We start from the raw sequence: 22,407 nt of genomic DNA on the forward strand, positions 1-22,407 counted from the left end.
TTACAGCCCTCGGGGATATATCTCAGTGGTGACATCAACTTGCTATTTCAATGTCAAACACAGGTGACAGAGCCATGTGGAAAGGGGATAAGGAAAGTACAGGTAGACAAAAAGGCATATTAAGGGAGAAGGAAAAGGGGGTAGGGTAGTAGCATCTGAAATCTTGCACTTATCTCAGAAATGTTTCATATTTTGAGCTGTTTTATATTCGGCTACATTGAATGATTTATTCCATAATGCCTTTAAACCTTACGTAGTAGAAAAAAGTATATTCCACATCACCTCTTTTCCTTTTCCCTCTCCCTTAATTCCCAGCTCTCTTGATTCTGTGGAATATGGCTGCATTGATTGTTTACAAGTCTAAATAAGATACCCTGGAACCTTACTATAATATGCCTCATGAACAATTCAATAGAATCTGGGGCTCTGAACAAGCCCACTGGAAGTAACAGGTCATTACTTACTGCTGTCACCTGAGGACCTGGACAGAATGCTTTATACTAATATGCCACTGCAGTTCTATGTTTCAGCTTCTCTAGGATACAATCTAGGTTTCACAATTTTTTTTAAAGAAAAATGTTTATCAGATGAAAAAGCTTAATGAGTAGTATGCCTAATTTGTTAAAGATGGTTATTTTCTCAAATTATACTTTTGGTATTTATTTAATTGGTAAATACCATCTTTTACAATGCATTTGTCAAACTTAAGTGAATTTCAATAATGGGAACATGACTGTGTAACACTTATTCATTAACACTTGGGATCCTTTCCTTTTTTGTACTTACTTGAAAACTTTAATATAGTCAGCAAGTTCAGGAATGGAAGTGATGTCACCCTAGGAAGAGTTAAATCATTAAAGAAAATTTTTTTTAATTTGCAATTTTTTTCTGTTTAGTATCTGATAATCAAGAATCAGTTTATTTAGTAAGCAAAATAGAATTACATAAAATGCAGACCATAAAGATAAGGCCATATGGATCATATGATCATATGGACTGTACCATTTTCAAATGGCAGAAAAAGCTAATAAAAATAGCAATTTATATAACCCAGAGGAATATATTATGATATTACTTCTAATACAATCAAAACTGTAGTTGGACATGGCAATTTTTCAAATCATAACCGCCCTAAGTGTTTTCTTTAAAACAAAAAACCCACTGCCGTTGAGTTGATTCGAACTCACAGTGGCCCTACAGGACAGAGGAGAACTACCCCATACGGTTTCCAAAGCTGTGATCATTACAGAAGCAGACTACCACATCTTCCTCTCACAGAGCCGCTGTTGGGTTCAAGCCACTGACCTTTCGGTTAGCAGCTGAGCACTTAACCACCGCACCACTGGGGCTCCTTCCACAGTAACTAATTCCTAAGCTTTAAAAACCAAGCTTAGCATTTAAAATTTTTCCTGAGGCCTATATTCTCTCCTTTTCTGTAATATTTCAAATGTGTGTGTCACTAAATTTACTTAAGGTTTTTACAATGGCTTGAGATTAGGCCTTCCTCTGCAGAAATGTTCTTCCACTTCTAAAAGAATGTACAGAGTATCAGAGTAAGGATCTATCTTTACTGTGTTGGGAGCAATAGAGACTTAAAGTACAACATTCATTAAAAAATTTTCTCTGAAAGTTCCTGAAAACTCAATGTCTGACTTCTCTAAAGCATTAAGTGTTGTTCCCCATCCTGTTTGTGAGAACCTAATCTACAAAGAGACAAGCATCAAACCTAAAGTCACTGTTCAAACAATGCTTAGACACCATCGACTCAAATTAGTAGGTAAAAAGATTGACCCTACCAAAATTGTTGATGTTTTACCCCCTTCCAAAGTAATCTCCAGGTCTGAAAGGGCAGCATCAACTTCATCGACTTCTTTGTCACTGTTGTTCAAATGATTCTCTGATGTCATGATTGACAGCTTATTGATATGATACTAAAACCAGAAATGACATTTCATTAAAATGACTGTAATAACTGTAAAACAACTTTAAAAGGCAATTATTATCTATGTTGAACACTGTTCATGACCTGATTTTAAAAGATAAGTGTACAGGAACTAGAACAATAAGAAAATCAAGGGTACAGCACCAGAAATCAATGTCCTAGGCAGAGTAATAAACATTTTTCACAGGATGTTGGGTCTCTGGACATACACCAATGTGAATTACTAGTTTGGGAGGCCTTGGGACTTAACTGACACTTTTCCACTAAGCTCTGGATGAGCAGCGATATTCCCTGTGCCTAGAACAGGGCCTCGTTATCAATGAATATTGAATGAATGAACAGAATATGCAGAAGGTCTTTTGTAGAAATGGTTAACTTTGATTACATTAAGACTAAAAGTGATCACCATTATGTTGAAAGCTAAACTTCGCTTTTCCCGCATCTTCACTTCAAGCTGCAATTATGCCAGATGGTGTTTACATTCTCAGTTACATAAGAATGATAAAGATGGATTATGTGTGAAGACACATACACATGAGTAGTGAGTGGTAATCGCCACCTCTACATATAAACAGAAAAATCTTTGAGTATAAAAATAACTAGTCACTGCTTTTAGATGGGAGTCCCTGAGTGGTGCAAACGGTCAACGCACTTGGCTGCTACCTGAAAGGTCCGTTTTGTTTTAAAGCATTTAGCTTAAAATCCACCCAAAATCACTTGGGAAGAAAGGCCAAGTGATCTACTTCTGAAAAATATGCTACTGAAAATCCTGTGGGGCACGGTTCCATGCTGACACACACGGGTCGCCACGATTCGGCATCAAATCAACAGCAAGTGGTCGCTGCTTTTAAGCACATTTGGGTAAGTGACTTAGAACAATTAATAATTTATTAGGATTCGGTCTAAATCTTAGAATTTACAAAGAAGCAATTAGACCTCAGGTACATTTCAAAGCACTAAGTAACACGCTCCAAATTCTTGAAATATTCATTCACTCAATACAATCTATTCAAGGGAGTATTTAATGAACTAATCTGAGGCCAAATAATTATCAATGTTTCTCTGTGTTTTAAGACTTAGTGAATTTATGATGAATAGTCTTTGGCTGTACCTTTAAAAACCAAACTGTTTCTGTCGAGTTGACTCTGACTCATAGTGACCCTATAGGACAGAGCAGAACTGCCCCAGGGGGTTTCCAAGGAGCGGCTAGTGGATTTGAACTGCTGACCTTTTGGTTTGCAGCTGAGCTCTTAAAACACTATACCACCAAAGCTCTAGGTATACCTTTAAAAAAAAAAAAAAAAGTTGTGCCAAAATGAGATCCATACAGTAGTAGAAGCTTCCATGTTCACAAATCATGGGAAACAAGGTAGGCTGGGGCCCTCAGTCAGTGGGCCCTCAATTCAGAGTATATTAAGAATCATATGCAGAGTAGGTTAAAAATACAGATCTCTAGGTTTACCCCAGAGATTTTGATTTAGTAAATCTGGGGTCCAACTTAGAGTGTTACTACTAAGTGCCTTAGGTGATGCTGATGCAAAAGGTCTTTAGGAGTCATACTTGGAGAAAACCTGGCTGTGAATGTCATAAAATCCAGCTTGGCTTTGAAAGATGCATGGGACATCTGTTAAAAATTACACTACATACTTGGATCTAAATGCTTTTAAAACAATGTTACTAACTTACCCACTTTTTATCCAGTTTCTCACTTTGAATAAATTTTCTTTTTATTATTGGTTTACCTATATTTCTTTTACAGGAGGAACCAGAAGCCCCAAGGGGAGGATAGTTTCGAGTCTAGGCTATTTCTCAGACAAAAAATATTACGTATTTCCTTACCATACTTCCAAACAGTTTTCTGGTACTAGGTGGCTTTCTATGGCCTTCAGGTCAGTCTCTGTGATGCCTTCTAACAACTCAGTGTATCTGCTGTCTAAAATTCTATTACATCTAGATTTAGGAGGGATATGCTTTGAGACCATTCAGTCTCCATAAATTAACTGAGGTATTTCTACTGTACTAAAATAGAATCTCCGCTATGTATTAGTGGGCTGGGGGCTGCTGCAGAACTTTCTGTAAAAACACCACGATGTATACGCTCATCCAACATTCTTTTTTGAGCATCTACTATGTGCCAGGCATTGTATGTATCTGTTGACTTTTTAAAAAAATGCATTACTTTTATAATTAAAAAAAAAAAAAAGGATAAAATGAAGCACAATATAATAAACCTTTGGTCTTTAATATATTTTACATGTAGTATTCTTCTGATACGGGTCAAACTTCCACTGGAAAATTAGAAGCCCTTTTTCAAAGTGAGAAAGATATAGGTAGAAAGTCATAACCAAAGGATGGACTCTCAATATAGCTGCTCCGTAATTCAACTCAAGAAATTCTTCAGTGAGTCTGAATGATCTGGAAACACAATAGGATTCTTAGGCAGTTGACTCCCCTCTTTAAATCCAGTCTCTAGAAAAGTGAGTACACTAATCCATTTGTCAACAATGATTTCCCTGCTTCTGCTTCCTCTCGACTTCCTTCTTGCATCATGTAAACTAAGGAAAAATCAGCTGTTCTTGTCCTATAAAGGATTTTTTAACTGAAAATATTTTCTAGGTACATAAAAACATTTAGAGGATTGAGACCATTTTGTTTTCTAATGAAAAAATAATGGAATCACTTTTATGTCATAACTCAATGTCAACTTTGCTTCCTGTACTTTTGTTATTTAAACAACATTAAATTTACCAGAACTTTAGGCAAAACCAGAATTCTACCATAATTCTTAAGCTGGTAGTCACTGGACCACAGTATCTCTTAAGAATGTTGACTAGTGGACAGTGAAGTAACTAGAGGAGTATGGAATGCATCCCCTGACAATGGCAGAGAGGGTGACACCAAAACGACCCTAGGGTCCACGGCACTGCCGGTGGAGGGGCCATGAAGGCAGTGGTATCACTTGGATCAAATGTCACCCATCAGTCACTAGGGTTGATGTCACCGAGGGCAGTAACTTGTCACCAACCCCCTTCACACTCCCTCTCCCCGTCACCTGCCAGTCAGGGTGGGCTGCAGGACCAAGGTGACCACCAATGGGTGGAGAGAAGATCTACACCTTGGCCAATGGGGAGGGCAGGAGCTGCTGGGACAGGGCCAGGGCTGCCCAGCCCTGTGGAGGGGTGGGTTTGCCAGCTGGCCCCATCCTTCCCAGGCGGGACTGTGTGTGTGTGTGTGACACTGAGTTACCACACAGGGTGACACCAAACGTAATGATGCCACTGCTTGTGCTTCCCTCCAAAGCCATTTTAAAGGGAGCAGTGGTAATGAAGCATACAATTCATTTTTTAAACAGATACCACCATCCATAATTCTGAAGCAGAGGGTATGCAAGGACCACACTTGGAGGAACATTGGTTTAATCTAAGGAAAACAGAAACTACTCATTTCTTTAAGTTCTTTATGTAATTTTATCTCCAAGGAAAAGGAGGTGGGAGACTAGTTTTTCCCTTACAGAACACAGATAAGTAACTACTAAGTATGCCACTGAAGTCTTAAGAAAAAAAATTCACCTAAATTCACATACTTTTTGTTTTCCTAAGTACTCACTTTCTACACAGCGAAAAGTAAATGCTATCTATCAAAAAACTACTGGGATTACTTTGCCACTTCACTATTTAAAAATAGTCCCCTGCCATTTCCCACCAAAAGTCCCATTTACCAATTCTCTCAACTACCTGCAAAGCTGCAAACATCATCATTTCTTCTTCTGTGCATTCAATTTCTTCTAGGAGAATAGCCCATTTGGCTTGCTCATAAAGTTGATTAATTCTGATTGCATCATACTGCAGCAAAAAAGACACAGTGCATATGTAATATATCTTAAACACTCAAATGTATGAAAATTCCAAATATTCATATTTAAAGCTTAACAAGAGAAATTTAACATATAAATTTTTTCTTGGATTTTTATTCACTATCAAGTACCCAATTATAAAAAAGACAGGTCCCTGTAGGGTTTTCACACATTACCCACATCCAGTCTTCTATTAAAGGTAACATTAAAATATGCCAAAAGATAATTTATTATTCAGTATTAGAAATGGGTACTGTATATGAATTTCCAGGGAAATAGCCATTAGATATTATAGTCCTTAACATAAAAAAACCACCACTTGTCTATCAGTTCATTGTACTGTGGTGGCTTACGTGTTCTTGTGATGCTTGAAACTCTGCCATCAGTATTTCAAATACACGCAGGGTCACTTATGGTAGAAAGGTTTCAGCAGAACTTCCAGACAAAGACAGACTAGGAAGAAGGACATGACGATCTACTTCTTAAAAAGTTGGCTATTAAAAGCCTTATGAATAGCAGCGAAACACTGTGTGATAACAGCACTGGAAGATCAGATCCTCAGGTTGGAAGGCCCTCAAAATACGAGTGGGGAAGAGCCGCTTCCTCAAAGTAGAGTTGATGTTAATGACATGTATGGAGTCAAGCTTTGGGGACCTTCATTTGCTGATGTGGCATGATTCAAAATGAGAATAAATAGCTGCAAACACTCATTAATAAGTGGAACATGGACTGTACTAGGTACGAATCTAGAAAAACTGAAAGTTGCCAAAAATGAAATGGAATGCATAAAGACCAATATCCTAGGCATTAGTGACCTGAAATGGACTGGTATTGGCCATTTCAAATCAAGCATACGGTCTACTACGCCGGCAATGAAAAACTGAAGAGCAATGGGCATCACATTCTTTATCAAAAAGAACGTTTCAAGATCTGTCCTGAAGTAAAAAGGCTGTAGGTGATAGGATAATATCCATATACCTACAAGGAAGGTCAGTTTATATGACTATTATGCAAATTTACGCACCAACCACTAAGGCCAAAGATGAAGAAATTGAAGATTTTTATCAAATTCTGCAGTCTGAAATTGATCAAACATGCAATCAAGATGCACTGAGAATTACTGGTGATTGGAATGAGAAAGTCAGAAACAAAGAAGGATCAGCAGTTGGAAAATACAGACTTGGTAACAGAAACAAAACCGAAGCACACATGATAGAATTTTGCAAGACCAACAATCTGTTTATTGGAAATACCGTTTTTCAACAACATAAACAGTTACTATACACATGGACCTCACCAGATAGAACACACAGGAATCAAACTGACTACATCTGTGGAAAGAGACAATGGAGAAGCTCAGTATCATCAGTGAGAACAAGGCCAGGGGTCGACTATGGAACAGATCTTCAGTTGCTCATATGTAAATCTAAGCTGAAGCTGAAGAAAAGTAGAACAAGTCCACATCTAATCTTCTATTAAAGATAACACTAAGATAAATGCTTTTGGTTGAGCTAAAGTACAACCTCTTTGAGTATATCCCACCTGAATTTAGAGACCATCTCAAGAACAGATTTGATACATTAAACATTAGATTAATGGCTGAAGACCAGATGAGTTGTGGGATGACATCAAGGACGTTATACATGAAGAAACCATAAGGTCATCGAAAAGAAAACAAAGACAAAAACGGATGTCAGAAAAGGCTCTGAAATTTGCTCTTGAATGTGGAGTAGCTAAAGCAAATGGAAAAAATGATGAAGTAAAGGAGATGAACCGAAGATTTCAAAGGGTGGCTTGGGAAGACAAGATAAAATATCATAATGGAATGTGTAAAGACCTGAAATTAGAAAATCAAACGGGAAGAACATGCTCAACATTTCTCAAGTTGAAAGAACTGAAGAAAAAATTCAAGCCTCAAGTTGCAATAGTGAAGGATTCTATGCGCAAAATATTGAATGACGCAAGAAGCATCAAAGAAAATGGAAGGAATATACAGGGTCACTGTACCAAAAAGAATTGGTCAACATTCAACGATTTCAGGAGGCAGCATATGATCAAGAACAATGGTACTGAAACAAGGAGTCCAAGCTGCACTGAAGGTATTGTTGAAAAACAAGGCTCCAGGAACTGACCAAGTACCAACTGAGATGTTAACAGATGCATGCAATGCTGGAAGCACTCACTTGTCTATGCTAAAAAACTTGGAAGACAACTACCTGGCCAACCGAATGGAAGAGATCCGTATCTGTGCCCATTCTAGAAACAGGTGATCCAACAGAATGCAGAAATTATTGAAAAATTTCATTATTATCACACACGAGGAACATTTCGGCTGAAGATAATTCAACAATGGCTGCAGTAGTACACTGACAGGGAACTGCCAAAAATTCAAGCTGGATTCACAAAAGGACATGGAACAAGGGATATCACTGCTGATGTTAGATGGGTCTTGACTGAAAGCAGAGAATACCAAAAAGATGTTTACTTGTGTTTTACTGACTTATGCAAAGGCATTCAACTGTGTGGATCATAACAAATTATGGATAACACTGCAAAGAATGGCAACTCCAGAACACTTGATTCTTGTCACGTGGAATCTACACATGACTAAGCAGTCATCTGAACAGAACAACGGAATACCAAGTGGTTTTAAATCAGGAAAAGTGTGCATCAGGATTGTATCCTTTCACCATTCTCATTCAACCTGGATGCTTAGCAAATAACCTGAGAAGCCAGACTATGTGAAGAATGCAGCATTAGAATTGGAAGACTCATTAACAACCTGTGATAAATGCAGATGATACAACCGTGCTTGCTTGAAGTGAAAAGGACTTGAAGCACTCACTGATGAAGATCAAAGACTACAGGCTTCTGTACGGATTACACCTCAACATAAAGAAAATGAAAATCCTGACAATTGAACCAATAAGCAACATCATGATAAGCGAAGAAAATATTGAATTAAGGATTTCATTTTACTTAGATGCACAATCAATGCCCATGGAAGAAATCAAACGACATATTGCATTGGGCAAATCTTCTGCATAAGATCTCTTTAGAGTATTCAAAAGCAAAGATGTCACTTTGAGAACTAAGGTGTGCCTGACCCAAGCCACGGTATTTTCAATTGCTTTGTATGCATGCAAAAATTCGCCAATGAATAAGGATGATCAAAGGAGAAGCGATGCATTTGAATTATGGTGTTGTTAAAGAATACTGAATATACCATGGACTGCTAGAACAAACAAGTCTGTCCTGGAGGAAGTATAGCCAGAATGCTCCTTAGAACAAAGAATGGTGAGACTTCATCTCACGTACTTTGGAAATGGCATCAGGAGGGACCATTCCCTGGAGAAGGACATCACGCTTGGTTAAGGAGAGAGTCAACAAAAAAGAGGAAGACCCTCAGTGAGATGGACTGACATAGTGGCTGCAACAATGGCTCAAACATAGCAATGATTATGAGGATGGCTCAGGACCAGGCAGTATTCCGTTCTGTTGTACATATGGTCGCTATGGGTTGGAACCAACTTGAGGGCAACTAACAACAACGCAAAAAATCTAACTTGAAGGCGTTAAAGTACTATTGAGTGCTTTTCAGTATGCTTATTGCATCGGGCCATACTAAAATGATGTGATCAGAGAGTGATTCAAGTGTGTTTGGTAACATCTTGCTCACTGTGGAAAAGCTTACCCAAACAAAGCAGCAGGTCTTAGAAATAAGCTATCATTTTAAGTACCCAAAATAGAGAGTATGTTTATTTTATACTTTGTGGAAAATAATTTACTTATGGATTTATCCATTTAAGAACCAGCCAAACCAAACCCACCGCTTTCGAGTTGATTCTGACTCATAGTAACCCCACAGGGTTTCCAAGGCTGTAAATCTCTACGGAAGCAGACTGCCACATCTTTCTCCCGTGGAGCTGCTGGTAGTTTCTAACTGCCAGCCTTTCAGTTAGCAGTCGACTGCTTTAACCACTGTGCCACAAAGGCTCCTTTAATAAAGAACAGTAACATCTTTATTAAAATACTTTCTTAGGATGTTGACAAAATACATGCCACCTCTCCCCAAATATAACTTTGTTCCTAAAACTGCTTTGGGTTTTACTAAAATTGGATATGATATTACCTTAAAGTAGAGTAAAAATATTTTTACAGTTCTATTACATAGACATTACTCTTTTATAAAGAATTAATCACATACTAAAACATTGTAAATTGGTAAGAGGGGACCCAAGAGAAGTGTTTTCCCCAGGATGATAGGGAAGAAAAGGATCTAACCCTCTGTGCCAAGTCTTTTCTGGGGGAAAAAATTCAGATCTCTAATAGCAAATTCCAATTTTATCAGAAAAGCAAAGCACAGATGATGCCAAACAGTGAAAACATATCCCAAACAAAGGCTGCTTATTACATAGAGAGAAATGTAAACCTTAAAAACATGTGATTAAAAATTTTTTATACCAAGATCTTTTGGTATATAATTAGAAATATGAAATAGAAATATGAATATGAAATATAAATAGAAATATGAAAGTAAGTGAAAAAGGTAATCGTTCAGGAAAAAAAAATTAACCTAAAGTACAATTGAAACAAGGTGTACAAAAAACTAACTTTACTAATTTTTTAGTACACACACACAAAAAAAAACCCCAAAAACTGTTGCTGTTGAGTCCATTCCGACTCATAGTAACCCTACAGGGCAGACCAGAAGTACCCCCATGGGTTTATAAGGAGCAGCTGGTGGATTTGAACTGCCAACCTTCTGGTTAGTAGCTGTAGCTCTTAATCACTGTGCCACCAGTGGTCCAATAGTACCTTTAAAACACAAAAAATAAAGTAAAAAAAAAATCTTAAAAAAAAAGTTTAAACAATGGACTTATGTAAATTACTAACACCTCTGCCTTAAAGCTTTGGGTTTTTAATGTTATTCAAGACTTGCTATATAAAAATAATTCCTTACCCACTAACTTCCAGAAACAAATATCCACATAAACTGAACAAATCAACAAACCAAAAAAAGGAAAGAAACAAAATCCCTCTAAACCCTCGGTACCTTGGGATTCAAATCAAAAAAGCTGTAATACTTGAATCGGAGCAGCAAGGCCTCATTTTCCTTCACATCTTGTTCCATGAGAGATCTTGATGAATCAAGCCACCTGGTTAAATTAACAACAGTGAAAGATAGAGTTAATACAATACTTCTATCTCTAGTCAGATACAGAAATTCTTCAAACGTATATTTTAAAACTTACCCTTGGTTGATTTTTGCTTTATCGAGAAGAGCTTGAGGCTTGAACATTTTGGCCAAGATTTCTGGTGATGTGATTGGTTGACTGACGGCAAGTATACCGGGATTGCCTTCTGACAAAGCACTGTCACCAAACCAAGCAGAGGTTGGTGACAAGGGACTTCCATCATTAGCATCGTAAGTGGGGGTCATGGTTTTACTATAGAGTCCTGGGCTTGAATATATACTTCCTAATAAGTAACATGAAAAACAGGTAGTAAGCACGAAGTACAGAATCTTAGTTTTCAATAATAAATGCTCTAATGATATATAAAGCACATTGTGAAACACAAGCTTCGTTCTGGAAAGAAAGCTTAGTACATTATTCTACCTGTCTCGAAAACATGTAAAATTAACATAAATCTATGTATATAACATTAGAACACGTAATAACATACCATTAAGAACAGAATTAGGCTGGTGGAAATTCTGGGGAAAAAAATCAGTTCAAGAGAATTAGGAGGTAAGTTAAGGATATAGCTGAAGTAGACAGACCAACACTTTGTTTTTAATTGTGGCAAGGCTCACCTTTCAGAGGGCCAATGTAAAGAACATCAGTGCCTATAGGAAAGGAAAGAAAGGAATTCAGAAGGTAAAGGAAAGGCAACAATAGAGGACAGCAACAAAAGAATGAAAATGAAAGGAAACGTGAGAAAAAGAAAAAAAAGTTTCCTAATTGTGAATCATAAACTGAAGTACATCAAGTGGGTTTACGACTAAAGAACAACCTCGCAAGCTACAACAACTTTGTCCAGTTCACTGGACTCTGGTCTAGCCCCTACTGACAAACATGTCCACAACATTTATCACCCTTTGAAGTCCACACTGTTTAAGACAGTTCAACGTAACTGAATAAACTCACATGAACCAAGAGAACAATCCTGTTTTCTCAGTGAGTAGCTAAACTGGTTCTGTCAGGTTTACAAATACAGAAAGAGGCTAAGAAAGGTACATTTTACAATTAATCTCATGAAGAATGGGTATTGTCTTATTTATCTTCCAATAGCTCAGTATGACAGTGCTGGGCATACAGCAGAGATCATATATAAGTAAAAATTTGTTCAATTAGTCTGATGATGCAGCCTCCTTTGTTTAAATTACAATTAAAGAGATTGGGTTTAATTCAGACTTTTTAAAAAGTTCAAAATGACAGTTATTAAGTAAAAGCACTTAGCGCCCCCCCGTCCTAACTCTGTTGATATTTTGTCCTTTAGTCATAATTAAAAAAAAAAAGCATGTAATAGGTAGAACATGTTAATGGATGATGGAAAGAGAATAGCTTATTCTCTTACTGAATTTTAGGAATATGCTTAGGAACCCCTCTATTCCTCTGTATTTCTTTTTTCTCATGTGATAAGAGAATTATCTGTGAAAAAGTGGTAGTTAATGCTAAAGATTTCTGTAGTTGCCATGCTAGAACAAAAAAAGCGACCTCTTCTTGGCCACAGACTATCTGATTTATGTCTCTAATATGTGTTCTTCCAATGCTAGTACTGAAAGAACTTGTAGAATGTAACACTGTTCACCAGGCAGTAAGGAATATTGTGAACTCTCCTTTTATAGGATTTAAAAAAGAATAAAGGAATACTGGGATATTTATTCATGACTTTGTTTAAAAGCTGGAACCTGAAACTAGACTGATATTTTTCAAACTTACTACACCTGTGTGGCACCTTTGTGAAAGGGTTAACTGGGCACCCAGACCTACTAAAAGGGCTGAAAACATTACTACAGCTCAGCTGGGCAAAAAATAATTCTGCAAAAGAGAGTACACATGTAGATAACATGTGGAAACTCATTAACTTTTATCATGCAGTGGCAGAATCTTCTAATTATTTATTTCAAAGATCTACTAAATAAATCTTTTTATTAAGAATGCCAGAATATGGAAGATTTGTTCCTAGTGTAATGAAATTACTATTTAGAGTGAAAACTGACAATTTTCTTTATAAAGTTTCTAGAACAAACAAAAAACATGTTCTCCTAAATCACATATTTACTGGAATCAGCCACCCACCCAAATCTCTTCCCTCTGAACTTTTACACAGTGTGTACAGTCTGTCTACATTTTGCATATTATCATTTCACAGTTCTAATTTGTTCTTGTTCAGCACTACATGGTACTAACTCATCAAATGTTCCCAACAACCCTATTATTCTCATCTTGGTTGAGAAAAATGAAGCACAGAGCAGCTAAATAACTTGTCCAAAGGGTCAAGAGCTAGTAAGTTGCAGAGCCAACCTATTAATCAGGCATATGGGCTGCAGCTACACAAACTGCCTCCCATGTATCCTTACTTATTCCCAATTGGTGTGCAATTATTTGTTTAGAGTTTTGTTACCGACGTTACTGTTGCCATTACAGTGTGTCAATAAACATTTTTTGTACTTATTTCCCAATTCTAGCAGCATTGCTGGGTCAGAGGGTACGTGTATTTTAAATTCCTTTTAAATCTCAGTTGGGTATCAACCCCAACTAGCACGGTTTACAATTTAAAATTTAAAACAGATTTGAAGCAGAAGGGATAAAGTGAAGTAGCATACAGGTTTTTGCTGCTACAGCATTCCTATGAAATCTTTCATAAGCCAAAATGGCGTAAAGACAAGACGCAATTACCACTAATTTAACTCATTGCCATGAAGTCAGTTCTAATTCACAGGGACCCAATCGGACAGAGTAGAACTATCCCACAGTGTTTCCAAGGAGCTGGTGGATTCGAACTGCTGACCTTTTAGTTAGCAGCAGGGCTCTTATCCACCACACCATAAAACCTAAAATAATGCCAACATATAATAAAAACTGAGATGCTGAGTGAGCAGGTAAAGTTAGTCTCCAGGGAAGGAGCTTGGTGATACCCCTCACACTCAGCGCGCTGCAAAACAAATGCTAAAGGCTATCTCTGCTTTTCACCTCTTTTCTTAAAAGCAAATATCCTCTTCAGATTTCTTTTGATAAACAAAAATAGGTGCTTTCCTAAGTCTTTACTAAAAGTGAAGTGGTGTAAAACAAACTTTCAGAAAGCGGGGAATGCCAGTATTTAGTTTACCTGGCAACAAAAAAAGATTGCTGAACTACACGGAAGGACGACCAAGAAACCAAAAAAAGGGGAAATAAAGAGTTTTGCGCCATTCTACATATTGAATTGTTTGCAAAAAAAAAACTGTAGCACCAACCAGTAAAAAGGTCTTAAAAACCCTAGTTGCACCTGAGTATGGATATATTTTAACACAGTAAAGTGTACCTGATAACTCAGTTATTATAAACTGTACTCTCATACATATCCTTTCTATAAGAGAATACACTAAAGCAACACATTTAAAAAAATTTTCCATCAAAATACCTATCTTATACCATTCATAAAAACAAACTACAGGTAAATGAAAACATAAGTATAAGAATAATAAAAATACTGAAAGATCTAAAACATTCAATACTGGGAAGAATGTACGAAAGGAACATTTTCATATAACGTTGATGGGAGTGTAAAACCACAGAAGCTTTGTAGTAGACAGAAATATTAGACACCACCTACGTAGAGAAACAGGTAAAGATACTTTTCCTGTATGGAAAACTCTGAAGCCATTTATAAGAACTAGGGAAACCTCAGGAGCCCTGGTGGCTCAGTGGTTAAAAGTGCTTGACCGCTAACCAAAAGGTCAGTAGCTCAAACCTACCAGCCACTCACTCCGCAGGAGAAAGATGTAGCAGTCTGCTTCCATAAAGATTTACAGCCTTGGAAACCCTAAGGGCAGTTCTACTCTGTCCTTCAGGATCACTGAGTCAACAGCAGGGAGTTTGCTTTTTTTGGTAGGGAGGTCTCTATGTTCTGACACAGAAAGATCACCAAAACATTGTTCAGTAAAAAAAGCAAGTTACAGGACAATATACAATATATATTAAGATCTTATGTATTAAAAAAAAAAAACTAGACATGCAATATATTCCCACATATGTATATAAGCACATATAAAGGGTACTGGTAAAATGTACTCCAAATTTATACAACATAATTTTACATAGCAGTCAAGAAAAGTTGCTTCTTGGGAGGGAGTGCTCGGGCCGTTCAGGAATAGCACAAAGATGGAACCATCACAAAGGCGCGAGTTAGTGCCTAAAGTAGAGGTTAGCTTCTAAAGGCAACGTATAACGCAGGACACAATCAAAATTATCCTTGAAAAATCTCTTAAATAGCTATAAACTACACTATCATTGAGCACCATATGAAGTGCAGCAAAAGCCCTTTTAATCACTTCACAGACATCTGTTTTATCTATTCACCTCAATACCAAACCAAAACCAAACCCGTTACCGTTGAGCTGATTCCGACTCACGGCAACCCTACAGGACAGAGTAGAACTGCCTCAAAGGGTTTCCATGGAGTGGCTGGTGGATTCGAACTGCCGACCTTTTGGTTAGCAGCCATACCTCTTAACCACTTCGCCACCAGGGTTCCCATTCACCTCAACAGTCCCTCTATAAAAACCATCACAACACCTTAAAATTTCCAACTGGTAAATAATTGTAAACCTACCGTTTATGTCAGTTTTATTTGTTACTGTAATTTAACTGACGTGAGAACCATAAATACAAAAGGAAAGTTGTAGCTCCTGCGATAGCTAAAGTTGAAGATTCTGAAAATGTGATGAACAGTAGCTAAAATAACATGTTGAATTAGTTGTTGTCCAAGAATTAAAAAGGAAGGAGAAGTAAGGGATGGAAAACATCTCTAGATTTTAGACTCTGTACTCAGATTGCTTCACAAAGGCTCTGAACTTTCACTCAACTTTAAAGACACCTGAACTGGAAATCAAAGAACATGGACTACAGATGTGGTTTATGTGAGAAAGATTCAAAACTCCAACCAGCAGGCCCATACTAAGAGAAAAGGCCATTAGCCCTATATGAAGCTGCTGACAAATGTATATTTATGCTTTCAAGATAAACTGTTTAAGATATGAATATACCTTTTCATATTCTCTGCTTTATCTGACTTTGTCAAAAACCCAACCAAAAACTGTCCCTTTTGGTTGCAAAAAACAGTTTCTACTGTATCTTTAAATAGCAGAATCACATGCTCACAACTGGTATGTCCACAGTTCAAGCAGCAATGTAGGAGGCTAGGGAAACTGTTTCCTCATTAGCAAAATGAAGATAGTATTTAATCCTTACCAAGAGCCTACAGTAAAAGAGCCTACAGTAGGAATATCTGTAAAACACTGAGCATGGTGTCTATCATCTCAAAGACATCATGTATGGAGATAGAGGACCTGTTGCTATTTATTATGGACACAATATAGAACTGAGCTTATTTTCCAGTATTTGGTCCAATAAATGACTAGAGTGCTAACACATTATAAAAGTAGATAGCTAATATTTCTTTTAAAAATTGTTAGTTTTTACTTGTATATGGCACTCAGTGGACTTTTTCCCTACAGATCATCAGTCTTCCATATATCACTATCTTGGTATACTTTTTTTTTTTTTATTAACTTTTATTGAGCTTCAAGTGAATGTTTACAAATCAAGTCAGTCTGTCACATATAAGTTTATATACATCTTACTCCGTACTCCCACTTGCTCTCCCCCTAATGAGTCAGCCCTTCCAGTCTCTCCTTTCGTGACAATTTTGCCAGCTTCCAACTCTCTCTATCCTCCCATGCCCCCTCCAGACAGGAGATGCCAACACAATCTCAAGTGTCCACCTGATATAATTAGCTCACTCTTCATGAGCATCTCTCTCCTACCCACTGTCCAGTCCCTTTCATGTCTGATGAGTTGTCTTCGGGAATGGTTCCTGTCCTGGGCCAACAGAAGGTTTGGGGACCATGACCGCCGAGATTCCTCTAGTCTCAGTCAGACCATTAAGTATGGTCTTTTTATGAGAATTTGGGGTCTGCATCCCACTGATCTCCTGCTCCCTCAGGGGTTCTCTATCGTGCTCCCTGTCAGGGCAGTCATCCATTGTGGCCAGGCACCACCTAGTTCTTCTGGTCTCAGGATGATGTAAGTCTCTGGTTCATGTGGCCCTTTCTGTCTCTTGGGCTCTTAGTTGTCGTGTGACCTTGGTGTTCTTCATTCTCCTTTGCTCCAGGTGGGTTGAGACCAATTGATGCATCTTAGATGGCTGCTTGTTAGCATTTAAGACCCCAGACACCACATTTCAAAGTGGGATGCAGAATGTTTTCATAATAGACTTATTTTGCCAATTGACTTAGAAGTCCCCTTAAACCATGGTTCCCAAACCCCCGCCCTTGCTCCGCTGACCTTTGAAGCATTCATTTTATCCCGGAAACTTCTTTGCTTTTGGTCCAGTCCAATTGAGCTGACCTTCCATGTATTGAGTGTTGTTTGGTATACTTTTTAAGATTTAGCATTTCATATGAATTTGTTGGAATGCCTCAATTTTTTTTTTCTTTTCATTAAACTGCTTGGATATAGACAACTAAAATCTATTTTTAGTTCTCTCACTCAAAATACAATCACTTCAGACAGAAGACAAGTACATAGTTTATGGCTCCAGTCATATGAGTTTCAAAAACAGGCAGCACTAATCTGTGGTGATAGAGGCAAGAAGTGGTTATATTTGTGGGACAAGATAGAGGGACATGTCATGCTACATCATGACCTGGGTAGGTACAATGATGTGTATGTATATGTAAAGATTCATCCATCTGTAATTTAAAATTTCTTTACTTCATTGTATGTAAAACCTCAATTTAAAAACAAACAAAAACCCTGTTAGTCCAAAAGATATTTGACCTTCATCTTAAGTCATCAACTTCTTAATCTCCACACTGCCTTCCCTTAAAGCACTGTATAAAATCTCTCTTCTTTGCAATTCTAACATGAATCCTGTCTGATTACAATCAAACAAAATCATCCTATAAATATACTTTTATATGTAGTTCTGAGAATTAAATGAGTTTTCATTTAAACTATAAAATAACTGAAAGCACGGATTGTGTATACTGTCCAATGCCTTTATAAGTAGAAACTCATGTCTGAATCAAATTCAAAACTAATGTTATCCTAAGGATAAGCATGTTCTTTTACCTCCTGCTCAGTCTGTAGGCTTTTACCACTGTTCCCAACCTTTCCCCTCATTCCTTCTTTCACATTTATTGACTGGAAGCAAATGTCACATTCTTCCTAAAATAATGATTTGTTCATTTTGTAATATGCTCAGAAACCAATGGCTCTACAATGAACTAGTCTAAATTCCTAAGCCTGTCAATAAAAACTCTCCAATTTGGTTCCAAACTACCTTGTAGGTCTTCCCCCCATGAATTGTCTCAAATGGTCTATACGCGTGCCTTGTACTTTTTTTCTGTTTTGGGGCCAGGACATTCTTTGTCAGTATGATTCTTTCTGTTTAGATTGCCTTTTCTTCCCATCAAAATCCTATCTACCAGAACTTAAAAGCTTAATTTACAAACCTACTTCTTCAGTCCATAAAAATGAATATAACCTATTTGGGATTAATCATTTTATTTTCTGAATTTTTTAAACCTTATTTTCTACAATGTTCATTTGGCATTTCTGTAATCCCTCTTAAATATGATAACTACTCTATCAAGTAGCCTGCAAATTACTTAGGAGTCCGTGGGCAGCATAAACGGTTACGTACTTGGCTACTAACCAAACGGTTGGTGGTTCAAATATACCCAGAGGCACCTTAGAAAAAAGCCTTGGCAACCTAATTCCAAAGGATCACAGCCATTGAATACAGTTCTATTTTGAAACACGTGATGTTGCCCTAAGTCAGAATTAATTCAATAGCAACTGGTATAAATTACTTAAGAATAGGGACTGTTTTATTTCTTGTAAGGAACCTGTGGTACAGTTAAACACTCGGCTGCTAACTGAAAGGCCAGTGGTTCAAACCCACCAGCCATCCCACAGGGAAAAGACGTGCCAGTCTGCTTCCATAAAGATTTACGGCCTAGGAAACACTATACGGCAGTTCTACCCTGTCCTATAGGGTCAGTGTGAGTCAGAATTGACTTGATGGCCCTGAGTTTTTTTTCTTTCCATCTTCCAAAATGCAATCAGTACATGACTAAGTACAGAAAAGTTACAAGGTCTTTGTCCTTAGAAGTTCCTAAGCTTATTGTGCCATAACTTCTTCATTCTTAAAATGTGGAACTACTCTTCAAAAGGTTGTTGTGAGAATTAAATGAGTTGCCATGGGTAAAAGTACATGGAATAGTTCTGGGCATACCTTAAGTACTATGTAAGTGCTATTACATCCACCACCAAAGAGCTTATAAAGCCAGGAATGAACTAAATCAGTAAAAATTAGGTATTTGCTGAGGGACCCACCCTAAGAAATGAATTTATAAATGTGTAGCCAATTCTGGGTAGCTGATGGAAGCATAGGAAACTGTACTGTATGGTCTAGGACTAACTGAACTACATAACTTAACCAGTCATCTAGCTACCCAACAAGGTATCTCCTACATCCGCGTCAAATGCTAAATGCTAAGTTAGATTCTGATAATAAAGAGGTAAAAAGACAGTCCCTTCGTGCAGGGAGCTTACAATTATTACAGGAGCAATTCTTAGAGGAAAAGAAGGTAGAGAGGCAAAGGCAGCAGCATGTACAAAGCACAGAGAAGGTTTTAAAAAGTAACCTGACAGAATAAGAACACATTAAACTAAATAGTAGTGGTTTTCACAGAACACAGAAAAAAGGAACTAAATACTTAAAATTGTTCAATTTCTGCAAAGCAAAGAACTAAGCCCAGTTAAGGTACTGTTCCTTTTTTGACTCTTTTTCCTCAGCAGAGAACTAGCCTTCATTATTGTTGGTACAACTATTAACACTTGACATGAGAATCTGCACATGATAGATACTGGTGACACTGACAGTGACTTGATGATTGAAAAAAAAAGATGCTACGGAATTTTTTTTTAAACTTGTACCATTCTCATGACCTCAGTGATCTATTTACCCAGCTATCAAGAAGACACAGGCACCTAGCTCGTCTTTCTCACACTGAGTTCTTGTTTAGTCAAAGTCTCACCTGATCCAGGAGTGATAAGAGGTCCCTCTAATTCAAGTGCCTCATCTTCAGACTGGTCATCTAGCTTTTTCTTTTTTTTCTTTGTTGGATCTCTGGGTTTTTTCAAGAGAGAAAGTTCTTCAGGGTGTCTGATATCTGTTAAGATTTAAAAAAAAAAAGCTTATTTTACTAGAACAGAGGAAAATGGAAACACTTTACACTTGGTAAATCTATTGATCTATTTTCAGATAAGAATCTAGAATTTCCTTCTGTGTACACGTGCTTTTGTTTTCTGTTTTGATGCCACGCAAAAGTTATAACTATATAATACAACGACTTCAAAGTGCAGAGAGATAACCATCTGCTGGGGTGACAAAAGAAAATATTAGAATCCTTATTTTTATTATTTTTTTTTTTACCTAAAACAGTTAAGAAAGAAATTAAGTTTTACAGTATACGGCACCCCTCACTCATTCTGTGTGTCAGGAGAGCTACATGATACATGCGGTAAAGGTAATGGTAATACTTTCACATCACTGTCAAAGCTCAAAATTTTAAATGATTCAAATTTTTCTGTCTCCTATGGAATGACTACAGGTTTCTGTGTTTGTGTATATCCTCTTTGTCTTCATGTAAGGAGTATGGTAAGAAGTAAAATGATTAAAAGGAAAGCAGCAAAAGAAACCAGAGAAGGCTTAAATAGATATATATTACATTACGTTATATATTTTATATATGTATTACATACCATGTTTGTGAATTTCCAAGACTCAATATTGTTAAGATATCAATTCTCCTCAAATTGAAGTAAAGATTCAATAGAGTCCCAGTCAAAATTCGAACTACTTTTTTGGTAGAAAATGACAAGCTGATTTTAAGATGTATAAAGAACTGAGAATACCCCAAGAACAGTGAAAAAAAAAATTAAGAAGACCAAAGTTAGAGGATTTACACTACCTGATTTTAAGACATAAAGTAACAGCAATGAAGACAGTATGGTTACTGGCTAAATGACAGACATATGTATCAACGGAACAGAAAACAGGGCCCCAAAATAGACCTCTAGATAGAAGTGGTCACTTATTTTCAACAGTTCTAGAACAATTACCGATTTGTATGTGAAAAGAGCATTAGCCCTTACCTAAAATATGCAAAAAGTAACACTAAATGGATCATAGATGTAAATGTAACAGCAAAAACTACAAAACTTCTAGAAAACATAAGTAGACAAATATTTCCTAGATAAGTCACAAAAAGAACCATAAAAATTTTCTTTTTAAAAAATAAAAAATCTGCGCTTTGAAATATACTACTGAGAAAGCCAAACCGTGTAATAAAATATTCATAATACATATATGTATATACGACAAACGTATCCAGAATATATACAGAACTCTTAAAAACGCAACAGTAAGAAGAAAAATGGGCTAAAGGTTTGGACAGGCACTTCACAAAAGAACATATAAGAATGGCCAAGAAGCACATGAAATGATCCTCAACATGATTAGTCACTGAGGAGATGCAAATTAAAACCACGATGATACAGCTTTACATGGTATCAGTGTGACTAAAATTAAAATACCAAGCGTTGGTGAAAATGTGGAAGAACTGGTACTCTCATATCCATCTGGTAGGAATGTAAAATGGCACAATTTTTTGAAAAAGTTTGACAATTTCTTATAAAGTTAAACATATACCTGCCATAAAAATACGACCCAGATATTCTACTCAATAAATATTCTTGAATATTTATTCAAGAAAAATAAAAAGTATGTTTATAATCGCTTTATTCAAAAAGCCAAAACTGGAAACAACCCATATGGATAAATAAAATGCAATATTTTCATATCAACAGAACTCACACAATGGAAGACTGCTGTTAGTTGCCCTCAAGTTTACTCCAAGTTATGGTGACCTTATGTATAATAGAACAGAACAGAACATTGCCTGGCCCTGTGCTATCTTCCAGCACTGTATCAGACAATAGTCCACAGGCATTCATAGTTTTCACTGCCTAGGTCTTTTCTTCCTAGTCAGTCTGTAAGCTCTGCTGAAACCTATCTACCGTTGGTGACCTTGCTGGTATTTGAGATTCCAGTGACAGAGCTTCCAGCATCACAGAATCATGTAAGCCACCACAGTATGACAAGACAAACCGACGGTTAAGTGGTGGAATGGAATACTATTCAACAGCAAAAACAAACAAACTACTGATACATGCAGTAGCAGGATGAATCTCATAATCATTATACTAAGTGGAAGAAGCCAGAAAAGAGTATATACTGTACTGAACGAATCCATGAATATAAATTCCAG

The 22,407-nt window shown here is 37.0% G+C and overlaps 1 protein-coding gene across 2 annotated transcripts in view; it reads right to left on the reverse strand.

Annotated features, from left to right (window-relative positions):
* Nucleotides 1-22,407, reverse strand: part of FERMT2 (FERM domain containing kindlin 2) — a 99,810-nt gene that overhangs the window by 16,750 nt on the left and 60,653 nt on the right. For both annotated transcript variants that reach the window (XM_049897808.1, XM_049897807.1), the window contains exons 4-9: nt 20,113-20,247; nt 11,051-11,276; nt 10,852-10,954; nt 5,677-5,784; nt 1,797-1,931; nt 787-836 (exon numbers count right to left, since the gene is read on the reverse strand). In XM_049897808.1, coding sequence (XP_049753765.1) covers nt 787-836; nt 1,797-1,931; nt 5,677-5,784; nt 10,852-10,954; nt 11,051-11,276; nt 20,113-20,247 — 757 coding nt within the window. The remainder of the gene's footprint in view (nt 1-786; nt 837-1,796; nt 1,932-5,676; nt 5,785-10,851; nt 10,955-11,050; nt 11,277-20,112; nt 20,248-22,407) is intronic.

This window comes from Elephas maximus, chromosome 10 (assembly GCF_024166365.1).
Source record: "Elephas maximus indicus isolate mEleMax1 chromosome 10, mEleMax1 primary haplotype, whole genome shotgun sequence".
Classification (NCBI taxonomy): domain Eukaryota; kingdom Metazoa; phylum Chordata; class Mammalia; order Proboscidea; family Elephantidae; genus Elephas; species Elephas maximus.